Source organism: Strix aluco, chromosome W, assembly GCF_031877795.1.
Source record: "Strix aluco isolate bStrAlu1 chromosome W, bStrAlu1.hap1, whole genome shotgun sequence".
Lineage (NCBI taxonomy): Eukaryota > Metazoa > Chordata > Aves > Strigiformes > Strigidae > Strix > Strix aluco.
In genome coordinates, this window is record NC_133970.1 from 45,282,956 (window position 1) to 45,296,634 (window position 13,679).

A 13,679-nucleotide genomic window follows, 5' to 3' on the forward strand; every position below is an offset into this window, starting at 1 on the left:
TTTTTTTTTTGCTCATTCCTAAACCTCACAAGGTCATTTAATTCATGCTTTCTCAGAACTTCTGGTCAAGTGGACATACTAGGCTACGTTTTAACTTGGGTATAAGAAAGCACAGTTCTAATGTACAAGGAAAACACTTATAGCTCTTCCATTAACAACCCAAGAAGCTTATGTCAGCTAGGTAATGACATACATTTTGGAAACAATGTTGCTTGAGACTGTGTTCAGGCAAGAAGCATTTCCTTTGTCCAGTTTCTCAAGGCCTACTCTTGGGCCATCTGTCAGGCTTTCTTCTATCAACATTTTCATCTGGCCTTCTTACTTAGGCACTGGAAATTTTCTGCTTTTCCAAGTACCACTGTCTGCTGTTGGATCTGTCTAGACCTGGTTTGTTAGGCTTCAACCAGCAAACTGTCTTGAACAGAATTTAATGACTAATCCATTTCCCTGGCCAAGGAATGATACAGCAGGGATCTTGTCCACTGAGATTATGCATCAGTAGTGAATCAGGTGAAAAATGGTAGTTTTCCTGGTAGCTACTACAGAATAATGTCAAAACATTCCTTTCCACGTGAATGTTTAGTATGTGTATTGAGAAGAAAGAGGTGGAGGGACAGCAGAGAAAAAATATTCCAAAAGTGAACAGTGAGTGGATGATAAACCATGCAATGGCAACATGTTCGTGTTCCCAAAGAGTGCTTTTCACAAGTGCCTATAATAACATGAAGTGACAAAAATCACTAAGAGACCTTTCATCCTGGTTGGGTCTTGTGATTGGCAGGAACAGTGACTAGTGAAGTTGTAAAGCTCCAAAGTGGGTGCTTAGAGAAGAAGAAAAAAAAATCTCATCTATCTTTGCAGTTTAAGATAATAATGGAAAGTGCTTAGACATCAAGAAAAGATTTATTGAGAAGGATGGCTAGGTAGGGTAAAGCAATCTTATGTTTATTTCAGACTGGACTGTTTTGTTTAACAGTTCTTTCTGTGGTGGTTTATGTGTATGATGGAATATTGCAAATGAATTTGATTTCAGATAAACTTTAAAAACTGAGGTACAGATGAGTATACAGTATATATAGTAGTGTATTTTTTCTTATGTTCATTCAGCTTGTAAGCACTATTTTGAGAAGTACCCTGGGGATCATGACCTTTTGTGGGAAGTGGAGGGAGCAGGACATTGGTTTCAGAGAACACCTATTACCACTGTATTGCAAAGGGAAAAGCTCAAAATTGCAGGTACGGATGCTTTGTTTTGTTTTCTGACACTTTGTAAAAGTTGTACTGTAGAGTGTTTGTTCAACAGTGACTTCTGTGAACGTTGCTCGTGGAAACTAGCAGAAAGATTTTTATTTGTCCTGAGATCAGTGAGATCATATTTGGAATGGTTAATTGTTATATAAAGGTACTATAATTTTCATTTTCCCTGTTTCCTCTTTTATATCTTAGCAGAGGTCTCTCAGAAAGAAAATACAAGTTTCCAAGCAGAGGATTATTTTCAACAGTCTGCAGCAGAATCTGAAGCAAGTGGACAAAAGACTGAGAGAGAAACACAACTAAATGTAGGTACACAGACTGTTTTCCATATATTAAAAAGGCCTGAGAGCTTTTAAGAGTTTTCTATAGTCATATAACATATCTTGTCCTATTCTTCTGACTTTACCTGTTCTTTATATTTGGCAAATATTTTTAATTTCTACAAAAGAATAAGTTTCTGAAATTAAAAAAATGTAGGTTTTCAGCAGATTAGTATGTTTGATCAACTGTATGTTATGCTTGCTTGATATTTCTGTTTCAAGTTCTCAAAGAACAGTCCTGGGTTATGCAGAGAGCTTGTACTTTTTGTCTCTTCGTCTACGTGGCAGCCAGTCTGACAGAACACATGGTTCTATCAGAGGTATCACCAGAAAGTGATATCTCTTTTTTTGATTGCTTTGTTACTAAAAAACCATAAAATATAAGAAATTATTTTTGTCCATCTCATTATAATTGAATTGACTCAAGTCTGCACTATATACAAAAGACAAATGCCTTTGTTACTTTTTGTGTAGTTGTTATGCTTCCCACTGATGTAATACTGATGAATAAGCTGGGGTTAAAAATACACTTTTTTGGGAGAGGGGTGTAGGGGGTGTGTGTGTCCCATGAATGTAGAGGGATCTGTCACACCTGTCAGGGTCTAGGGATTTGAGCTGTTTGCTAGCAGCTTAGAGAAGGAGAATTTTTCAACTGGCTCTGAGATTAAACTGTCTAGAAAGGTTGTTGAATACTAGAGTCATCGTAAGAGTGGAGAGAATGAGGAAAAGTGTTTATAGAAGTGCACATTCACATCACAGTTCAATACAATTGAAAGTGTTTAGTTTGCATTCAGAGTTATACATTGACCATATAGGAGGACTGCAGCTTTCTTTGTACGTATTTGAAATCTCAACCAGATTTCAGCTACATATGGATAAGTGGTCATGAATATATTTATGTCTTAGAATATTATGAAGCTGTCCCTCTATCTCATTTGTGTTCTGAGGCCACACAAAATGTGCTTGAGAAAAACTTGTAGCTCCAAATATAGTGCGAATGGATCTGTGTGCTTCAGGACTATCTGTAGTATTGACATGACCATGCTCTCATAGAAGTCAATGCTTTAATTAAAAATAGGAAATAATGGTTGAATTGGTACTCTCAGCTCTTCATATCTAAACTTTAGATTTGAAATGTAAATCAAATGTCCCTTTTCCCAGTTGAGAAAATTAGCCTTTCCCAAAGCAAATCTGCCAGCAAAGTAGTGATGTTTTTAGTCTCTAAATGATCAGAAGCAACAACTCTTTAATTTGTAACAGTGTCTTGAGCATCATCACTGAGTTCTAGATTCAGATTCCAATAATAATATCAGCAAAATGATCTCAAAAAATGCATGTTTTGGTTGTAGAGCTACATGGATACATTTGGAAAAAATAGCAGAGGGATATTAGTAGTTCTTATGATTTTTGTTGCTGTGAGTTAAGAACTTAAGCCCTGTCTCTTGCCTTCTTCCAGAAGAGGAAGATGATAGATACCGAAGTGCTCCAACTCCTCATAGCTTGGTAGAATTGCTCTTCTTGGCACCTGCACTATCGGTCATGAGTTCTGCAATGCTTTGAAAATTGTTGGACCACTAAACAAAATAAAACACCTCACCTTCCCCCAAACCAGAAAAAAACATTCCCCAAATTACATTTTCACCTTTCATTTAGTGCTCCCTATTTTTGTGTGGTTTGATGCTTACTTGAAACTATTATTTCAGGCACTAGAATGTAGATATGGCCACTTGTTTCTGGCCTTCTTGGGTAGCACTGGAAGTGAGGCTGAAAAGGTGGCAGAACACCTAGATGCTGGTTATTGCCAGTTCTAGATTACTTACAGCAGCTAAGAAAGAGCGATGTGCATACTTTTATTTTAATGTTTATAGCTTACACCCACTTCAGAGTATCAAGTGCTTGACCACTGAGTCCTCAGCTAACTTTCAGAAAAAATGGAAATAGCGTGGTGGTGCGGAAGAACAAGAGGCAAAAGACCTCTAGGGAGAGGGAGCTCTGACATAAGCAGCCTCTTGTGCCGACTGTGTATGTAACATGCATTACTGATGAATCACTAAGTTCTGCTTTTTTTCTTGTCTGATCTCTCTTTTTCTCTTAAGATAATCCATGGGCTGCCATATTTTATTACGTGTCACAATAAAAATAAGACTATGCCCTGGTTTCGGCTGGGATAGAGTTAATTTTCTTCCTAGTAGCTGGTATAGTGCTGTCTTTTGGATTTAGGATGAGAATAATGTCGATAACACAATGATGTTTTAGTTGTTGAGAAGCAGTGTTTGCACTAGGTCAAGGACTTTTTAGCTTCTCACCCCACCCCACCAGTGAATAGTCTGGGGTGCACAAGAAGCTGGGAGAAGACACAGCCAGGACAGCTAACCCAGATTGGCCAAAGGGATATTTCTTACCATATGATGTCATGCTCAGAATGTAAACTAGGGGGAAAGCTGGCTGGGGGCTGCTGCTCCAGAACTAGCTGGGCATCAGTCAGTAGGTGGCGAGCAATTGCATTGTGCATTACTTGTTTTGTATATTTCAATTCTTTTATCATTATTATTATTCTTTTCCTTTCATTTTCTGTCCTATTAAACTGTATCTCAACCCATGAATTTTACTTTTTTTTCCAATTCTGTCCCCCATTCCACTGGGGCGTGGGGGAGTGAGCGAGTGGCTGTGTGGTGTATAACTGCCTGCCAGGTTAAACCATGACAGACTACAAAATAGAATACAAGTATAAAAATAAAACTGTCCTGATAAATTTTGTCAACTACTGTAGTACAGTCCCTTGTATTTATACAAAAAGAAAAAAAAAAAGACAAAAGAAAAGATTTCTAGCATTTAATTCTGTTATAACACACCTGTTATAAACTGAATTGTTAGGAAAAAACTTGGTAGTGTTGTCTATAATGTCAGGCTACTTTCAAGTCTTATCTTCTATATTGGGGCCAGAAGGAAAATGCAGAAAAAATATTCATGCTTGTAGTAAAGATGATAAAAAGTATTTAATCTGTTGAGAGATAAGATACATACATATAAGTATCTTAAATTAAGAATGGTTATAGCTGCTCTTCCATAGGATCATTACTATGAAACAGTGCTTTAGAAAGATGCAAACACAGGTAGGGAGATGAAAGTATTTCAATCAATTCAGAAGTTTTTGGAATAACATTAGCCTTGCTTTTGCTTCACAGGCTGACTCTCAAAAAGGTAAAGAATCAGTAGATGTCCATGCAAGCACATCTGACGGTAAAAATAACCTTGATTATCAGTATTGTGATTACTGTGGATTAGTAGACTAGCAGGCTGTTATACCGCTTTCAGGCTTATCATATTCATCTGCAAAGTGTATAGAAAATATGCCTTCCTCTAAGGTGCTGAGTCTCAACTCATAAACATTTTGAGGTCTTCGGATAAAATTGTTATGAGTCTTGGTAAAGACACTATGCATGTATATTCAGAAAATAAGTACTACAGTGAAATGCTTAACTTGCACTCAGTCTCTTTAATGAAACTTGGCAGGGGGGAATATGTGCAGATCTTACAATGTGCATTTGTTCACTTGCATTTATTTTGTTTTTTTCCTAAGACCCTGATACAACTCCTATTTCCATTTGGACACGAAGCAGTCATTTAAAATGTCCCAGGATAGGAAAAAATAGCCAGGAATCTGAACCTGAAACTTCCCAAGGAAATGAGGAAAATGTTCTTCATGTGTCAGATAGCAGGTAAAGGAGCCTGTATTTCACTGATTTTTTCTTATTTTGTTGCTTGGGCAGTCACAAACTATCTCCCAGTGTCCTAATTGTTATTTACTCTCCTTTTTTCCTACTCTGTTTGAGTGCTTGATTTTAAAATTACTGAAAGTAAAGCCTGTGTGAGAAAGGAAATTGAGACATCACCTGAAGAACGATTGCACAAAAATGTTTGGTGTCTCTGAAATAACAATAAGAAACCGGTGAGGACAGAGGGTGTATGTACAAGGGGATGTGTGAATTAAGATAAAACCATCTGTATTCATACAGAATAGTTTGTTGCAATTATATGTATATATAACTGGACATGTATCCACAAATACTATGTGTGATATTTGAAGAGAGGTCGCTTCCTGATCTCTTGTTATGGTCTCATATTGCAGTAAAATAAAGCCTGACTGTGTAGTTTGGGAGCTGGTTGCTGCTTATCACTTAATAACAAGAGAGTTACAGGGAGCCACCCATCTCCAAGGTAAAACCGTTTGTTTAGACAAATTCTGATTTAAACCCATCATATCCAAACCTGCATCCTTAAAAAAAAAAGAAAAGTCATCTCCTGTTTAAAGAATGTTATCCTGTGTAATAACTGTTGTGGTGGTTTGACCTTGGCTAAATGCCAGGTACCCACCAAGTCGCTCTATCACTTCCCCCCCTTCCCCCTTTTTTCTCAACAGGGCAAAGAGGGGAAAGAAAATAAGACAGGTAAAAAAACCCAACCCTTGTGGGTAAAACAACAGCAGTTTTAATATAAGCAAAGTGAAGCAAAGGTCCGTGCGCGGAAGCAAAAAAAGCAAACAGATTTATTCTCTACTTCCCATGAACAGGCGATGTCGGGCCTTCTCAGGAAGCAGGGCTCCCATACGCGGAGGGGTTGCCTCGGAGGACCAAGGGTGACCCCACCCCCTTCCTCCTTTCTCCCAGCTTTATACTGAGCAGCCGTCAGATGGTCTGGAATATCCCTTTGGTCAGTTGGGGTCAGCTGTCCTGGTTGTGTCCCCTCCCAAGATCTTGCCCACCCCGTCCCACTGTGGGAGGGGGGGAAATGTCGGAAAGAGCCTTGGTGCTGTGTAAGCACCACTCAGCAGTAGCCACACCACCAGGGTGCTATCAACACCCTGCCAGCTCCCAGCATCAAACACAGCACCATGGGGGCTGCTACAGGGGAAAACCAATTCCGGCTCAGCCACACCCAGTACAACTGTCAAGTGGGGATGTGAAGAATTGTACCACTTGTGTTCTATAACAGTTCATATGACAGGGCCTGAAGTACTAATTTGCACAGGCTTCCACCCAGAAAGCAGAGCTGTGCCTATTTAAAATTAATAAATAAATAGCTCCTTCCTCCCCCTTCCCGTGTGTGGGTATATGTACACTCAGAAACACACACTGCTTCTCTCTCTCTGTGTCTCTTTCTCTTAAACAAACAAACCAGTCAACCCAAAATACCCCCCTGTCACGTCCCGCTCAGACGAGGGAGACAAGTGACTCAGATTCGCAAATCCCCAATGGAGCAGACAACAAGTCTCCAAGTCCAAACGTTTATTAACTGCCCACAATGTACTAATTGAACACACGATAGTTGGCTAAGTATATAGCAAGTTGTGGCAAGCAATACAATATACCTTGCATTTCTTAATGGGAAAGGGAAAAGAGGGAGATAGAGGGGATGGGGAAATACAGATCACCGGTCTGGGTTTCTGCGCTGATCCTGCCAGCGAGGGTTCCAGTAGGCACAGGAGGCAGCCGTCTGTTTCACTTGCATCCGTCTTCTTCACTTCACTGCTCTCTCCGGGCCCCCCCCCCCGCCCTTCTTGATTTATACACCCTTTCCTTGGGTCCATCCCCTAGGTCGACCCACATACCTACATATCCCATGTACGGGGAGGGGTGAGGTGTTTCATGGGATGATGTAATTAGCATGATCATGTCAGCCCTCGTTAGCATATTGAGGGGTGTTAACTTTAATATGCATTTTGTGGATAATGAAGCAAAGGTCACTCACCGGACAGATGGCCCTTGAAATTTGGCCAGGTGCCCCAGAGCAGAGCCGTCCTGTCTTCACAGGGCTCCCTCCTCCAGCTGCATCTTGTGTTATTGGGGCAGCCTTATCAGCTCCGACCTCCACAGAATGCACCCTGTGACTCATAGTTTTGTCTTGCGAGTGTTTGAGGCATTTCTTTGATCAGCCTCAACTTTTGCTTTCTCAGGCTGTTTTTCTTAGTTTCTCACAGGCCTGGTTTCTTGTCTCTCACACCCTCACCCCCAACAAACAAACAAAGAACCACAAGCCCTCTTTTTGGGAACTAAAGATTATATAATTATTTTCTATTCTATTTCTATTTCTATTTCTCAAACTTGTTCCATTAGCTTTGTTTAAAGAGATAAAATTAAGTTTTGTGTTGTTTTTTTTTTTCCTGTGAGGCTGAGTTCTTCAGCTATCTACAGTCTAATTTTTGCATTTAAATTGCACTGTGGAACTACAGAGATATAGAATATCTGTCCTGCACTGTCAGTATGCTGCCCTAAGGTGGTTCAGAACAGGCTAAATGGCATGGTTTGACTCTGCCACAGGTTGAGAAATTCTTGCTGTTACTACTAATTGGCTAGTTGGTATGTGAGAGAACTAGCCTCTTCTTGAACATCAGTATTTTGGGCCTTACAAGGTGGAGTCAACAAGGTGCCACTACTCTGAACAAGATGTGTAACATGGTGCTCATGAGCAGAGCTACAGTGAATCCTGATGGCAACGGAGCAGGATATCAGTTTGGTTCTTCCCTTCTGCACATTCCCTTGCACATTAGCAAATGCAGCAGGGTCTTCTGTTAGGGACCTTCTCCTCTGGATTGCCTGCATCTCAAGACTGGTATAAAACCCTCCAATATTGCCTTTATTATGAGATTGTGAAGAAGCCTCCTGAAAATCTATTGTGTGTACTTTTTTCTTTGCTTGTATATAATACTTCCAGTACATCTAAATTTTATCATCTCAAAAATGAGAACTGAATGTTTGAGATGGTGTTACTACCTATCAGGTGCATCAGAGCTTCATCTTTAGCTTTTTGCTAATTTAATCTCTAGCTGATTGAATCTTCTTCAGCCTTGATGTGTTTATCACCTTGAATTCTTTTCCAGTCATGATCTTTGTAATATATGTATATTCAATGATTATACTAGCATATTTACTTATATAGCTCCAAAATTTAAAACTGTTTCTTCAGTGAGTCTAGGAGAAGTTGCTTCCTTTCTCACCTCTTTGTGGCTTCCAAATTGATTACTGCTTTCTAAATTTAAAATAACAACACATTTATGACTCTTATTCACACAAAATGGAAGTGGGATAGATGTCTTCATTTTATAATTGTCACAGCAATTTAGTTTAGTTAATGTATTTTTCCTAATTAGGAGTTAGCTGGTTTTAGATGTATTTAGTTTTCTGGATTTGTATTTCCTATGGCACGTATGTGATATAGAAGTTTAAAATTGGTCATGAAAGAATTTCCCTGATGCTGAGATCACCAAAATTATGTATTAATCTAAAAGACTTGAAGGATATATCTTAATACCTACTGCAGGCTGGAACTTCCTGCCCATACATTTGAAAGCTCTGAAGACTTAGTAGAAGAACCTAAAGAGATTGCTGCTGAAAATGATGAGGAAATGATTGTTGAAAATGAGGACCGATCTATATCAGAAATGGAGTTATATGCATCACCCCCTGAGAAATGGAGTGAGAAGGAGGTGAGCTGGATGTGATAGTGATAGCAGATAAGAAGTTTGGAATACAACTACAGTTTGTTAAGTATGGTCCTTGCTGCCTTGATCCATGTGACTATCAACTCTGATTTTTGTACCAATGCTTTATTGAGAAGTATATCTGACAAGCTAAAGCTAGTGTAGAATTAGTATCAGGGAATAATTCCTTTACTTATTTTGAATGATAGAGTTCATAGGATCTTCAGTAAGGTGAGTTTCTAGCTTGTCCATCAACCTAACTTTCTTAATTGATTTGTCCTACTCAAATATTGTGGAGAACTGAAGTAGGGTCAAGATCTGTTCCAGTATCTCCAATTTACAAAAAAAAAAAAAATTCTTTGAAGAAACTAATAGCTGGTATGCTTCAGTGACTACTGTTGACTCTTTTTATTTCTCCCCTTAAAGCTTGCCTGCTTTGATTTTTAAATCCAACTTTTATCTACAAATACTTGTTATCAGCTTGAATTAAAATCTGGGAGTACCCTCTGTGCCTAGTGATACCTCCAGGGTTTTATGTTCTTACTGATTGGTGAGAAAGTGGATCTTACACTATGTTGGGTTTGTTAACGTATGGTTTCAAGGAAGGACTGCAGCATGTATGCTTGAGACGCATAAAAAATACTCGTCTTGGCTTCTGACAGTGTAAGCCATGGTCAGAAACTTAGTGCAGGTGACAACATCAAGCTAATACAATGGTTAAGTAGTTGGATAGCTACTCTACGCTAAGCTATACCTTCTTAGTAATTTCTAGGTACCTGAGCTAGCTGCTTCTCAGATTAAGCTGCAAATTTAGATCACAGATATACCCACTAGTGTTTGGGAATAATAGTTGGGCATAATCTTGACTTAGAAATGTGATTTTTAGGAAACTCCATCTGAACCTCTTAACAGTGAGGTAGCAGAAGAAATTGGTAAGACCTCACTTATGGCTGAAGAAGAAACAACAAATGAAGTTCTAGGTGGTGAATCAAAATTGCAGTCTGAGAGTCAAGGAGAAGAACCCTTAACACTGTTTGTTCCATTAATCCTTGAGTCTCCGGCAAAACCTTCAGAAGACACTGTATCAGAGGTGAGAGAATTGAAACAAAATGTTAAGTCATCTTTCCTTCAGAGTGTACATAACTTGTTGGGTTTTCTTTCGTTAAGTAACAGATAGAAAGTAGCCCCTACCATCATATGAAATTCTTGGGAGAAGCAATTATTAGGCCAGATGATGTAAATCCATAAACAGAATATACTAATGTTTCTGTTTTAATATGCAGAAGTGGGACATATAAGTATGTGATACCAAAAAAAAAAGATATGTTGCTCCAGTTTGCCTTGTCAGTAATGAAAGAGCTATTTCTCACTAAAATATTAGTTGGATATGAGTGAAAAGCCACGTCTTTACTTTGTATAGTAATTCTGCCCTTTTGAAGTGTACAAGCAATTCATTAATGGTAAAATACCCTTCTAGAACACAGATTTTACTTATTTTTGTTTGTAGTGCAAAAGCAGATTGTTATATGCTAGCAAAATGATAATTGTATGTGTCTAAAATAAAACACCTTTATTTTTTTTCCCCGGGATTCATTTCAGAATTTTTTTACTGTACCTGAATAATCCATTGAATAATTTGAATTTGAAAATAGGAGAACAACTCTGGATATCAAATGCAGTTCACAAAATAGTCTTGTGCAAAAAGGAGGACTGGTTTGTTGACTGGGCATGTAGTCATGCTGAATGCCAAAATAGCCTCTGAGGTTGCTAGCTAGGGGCAGTAGTTGTTCAGCTTCTTGTATCTTCAATTAATTGTCCCTTTGATTGTTTTGGCACCCTTCCCCTCCCCCTGCAGGTTTTAAATGTAAATGATTCAGAAGTGCTGACTGAAGAAAGCACATCAGTAGAGGAGGGCATTGAAGAACACCGCCAAGAATCTGAAAAGAAGACGACATCCACTGAAAATGCAGCTGCTTCAAGACCCAAGGAAGAACCCTCTGACAATGGCCTGCCCAACTCTATGGTAATTGAAGCAGCAGAAGAATCTGTTTCTGAAAACATATTGCCCAAAACAGCTTCCTCAGTGGATGATCAAAATGAGGAAGCAGGGCACAACTCACAGGAGGGCCCTGTTGCTTTGAGTCGGAGCTCTTTGATAATGGTTGAACTTGAGGGTGTTTCTTTTCAGCAGTCTTCTGGACAGGAAGTACAGAAGAACCAGTTGGAAGAACACTCAGAAGAGTTTGCTGAGCAGATGGATCAGTACATGCAGACAGTGTCAGAGCGGGCTGCTGACAGCAGCTCTGAGGAAGCAGAAATTGAGGTACCCATTGTAGATCGGAGAAACTTGCGAAGAAAGGCCAAAGGTTACAAAGGTCCATCCAAGAAAAAAGGAAAGCCAGCTTAAAAATTAAATATTGATTGTTAATTCATCTATTTGTAAGGAAGTTATTATTTTGTGTAAAACACTAGGGTATAACTAAACCATATGGGACATGGGACACACATGTTTAAAATACTGGGTTGGACTTCCTTTTGTGATTCATCACCTTTCTTCAAGTTTTCTTGAATTTGTAACCACTGGACATTTTGCTTCATCGGAGTATGAAAGTAAACAGCTGGTCTCCTCCTTTTATAAAGGATACATGCTGAATAAATACAGTTGTGGTAGCAAAGGGAACAGTTTGTATATTTGAGGCGGCAGTCTTGGAAGAAAAATGAAGTGTGAAATCCTGGCACTAAGATCCCTTAAATTACCATAGACTTCCACGGGGCCAGACATCACTCTAGTATTTGTTTAATAACCTTGTGTTCTCTACTGTGGGGAGAAGCAGAACAAGAAAAATCCTTCCTTGCTTCTTGTTCCCTCCTCATAGACTTTCTCAGATAAGATTAAAAGAATGTAAGATTCTGTAATTCTAGGTCTCAAAATATATAAGAAGGTACAACTCAGTAGATCAAAACAACATAAGCAGCATCTGTCTTTCACGCGAATCAGACTGGAGAGAATTGACTTGCACTTTTGATTCCCAACTATTTGTTAATCACTTGAAACAGCTGAGTCAGCAGAAACACCATCAATGCAGTATCTACCATAGCACACTGTGATAATTGAATTTTTTATGTGAAGATTAAGAAATGTCTACACAGTCCTGTAGATTCCAAAGTGAGCATTTTGCTAAGCATAAGTTTTCCCAGAATGTATGGAGTTTAGACTCCAGTACATATATGGAATTGTTTGAACTGTCTTCCTAACTACTTGCATGTGTTGAGTGGATACTTGATTACTCGTTACATTACAGGAAAAGGATATGACAACTTTTGATCTAGTTTTGGTATGAATGGAAGTGGTGCTTTGTGTTTTCCAAGTACTCAGCTGTTGCTGTGGGGTAACTATTAAAATGTTGTATCTACCAGGTGTATGACTCCTGTGAGCTCTGGCCTTTCAGGTGATTAAGACATTCATTGATGTGAATATTAGTGGGTGTTTCAGCAAATACTTGTTTGCCAAACTTCTATGCCTTTAGGAGTTAACAGGTGATTGCTGCAAATACTTGTGATTCCCACTTTCTTTTTCTAACTTGGGTGTAATTCCTGGGATAGGAGCTTCCCAGTTCATAGCTTTTCTTAAAAGCAGCAACCAAACTTTGATGTATGCAAACAGAAATAAACAGGCTCTTCATGCATGTTTCCCTTCAGAGGCTTTCCTGGCAAACCATGTATGTATGACAAATTAAGTTAAATATGTTACTCCTTAGTTTGCTATGTGTTTCTTTCAATAAATGAAGCTCATCTCGTAATGGGTTAAAAACTCAGGAATAAGAAAGAACAATGGTTCTAAGAACAGGAAATCACACATCTATTTGTCCTGCTATATACCTTTTCTAAGATGAATGAACTGGTCTCCTACAGTGTGTCAAAAATAGAGGTATCTAGAAATTGCTGGTCAGGACTTGTGAGTACAAGGTTCACTTGAGTAGTTGCAATACTGTCTTAATTTTTATCCCTTTATGAAGCTAATGTAAGAATCTGGTTTTGGATTTTATGCTTATACAGTTTAACTATTTATAAGGTATTTTAACCGTATAAAATATATTCTTACTATTTATTTCAGCTGATAAAGTACCATGCTCCTTTTTAATCCGTTAAGAGAAGCTTATGGAAAAAAAGGCAGTTTTTAAGAAACATGTATTACCTGAACTGTGGATTTAGGGTGCATGAGATTAACTAGTTAAATCTGGGTTTCTTGCACTGTTGCATGTAGCTGTAACTTCCTATCAATGTACATACAGGTACTCTTATGAACCTTGTGACTGATAAATGTTCACTATCTTTCATGATTGTTTGTAAACATATTCAAGTGAACTGTAAGAATTTCTAAAACTAATCAAACATTTTCTATGAAGTACATGAGACAAAACTTCAGTTACTGTTATAGACTATTTTGCTAAAATGATGTAAGTTAGGACAAATTAAATTTCAATTATTTATTTTAGCAAGCGGTAATAAGCAAAACAGTGCTGGGTGGCCGGGGAGTCCCTGCTCCACCAACGGCGCGCGTCCACTTCCCGAGGGTCCGTCTTTTTTATATCCTCCGCCTTCCGGTATCGGGTCTCTCTGAGAGGTGT

General features: G+C 38.6%; 1 protein-coding gene across 20 annotated transcripts in view; it reads left to right on the forward strand.

Annotated features, from left to right (window-relative positions):
• Positions 1-13,475, forward strand: part of LOC141917769 (soluble lamin-associated protein of 75 kDa-like) — a 93,953-nt gene extending 80,478 nt beyond the window's left edge. For 18 of the 20 annotated variants that reach the window (XM_074811230.1, XM_074811226.1, XM_074811229.1 and 15 more), the window contains 7 exons: positions 1,108-1,236; positions 1,447-1,559; positions 4,760-4,814; positions 5,155-5,293; positions 8,892-9,057; positions 9,938-10,141; positions 10,907-13,475. In XM_074811230.1, coding sequence (XP_074667331.1) covers positions 1,108-1,236; positions 1,447-1,559; positions 4,760-4,814; positions 5,155-5,293; positions 8,892-9,057; positions 9,938-10,141; positions 10,907-11,458 — 1,358 coding nt within the window. In that variant the 3' untranslated portion in view covers positions 11,459-13,475. The remainder of the gene's footprint in view (positions 1-1,107; positions 1,237-1,446; positions 1,560-4,759; positions 4,815-5,154; positions 5,294-8,891; positions 9,058-9,937; positions 10,142-10,906) is intronic. The other 2 variants (XM_074811244.1, XM_074811236.1) reach the window with 2 other exon arrangements.
• Positions 13,476-13,679: the final 204 nt, after the last annotated feature.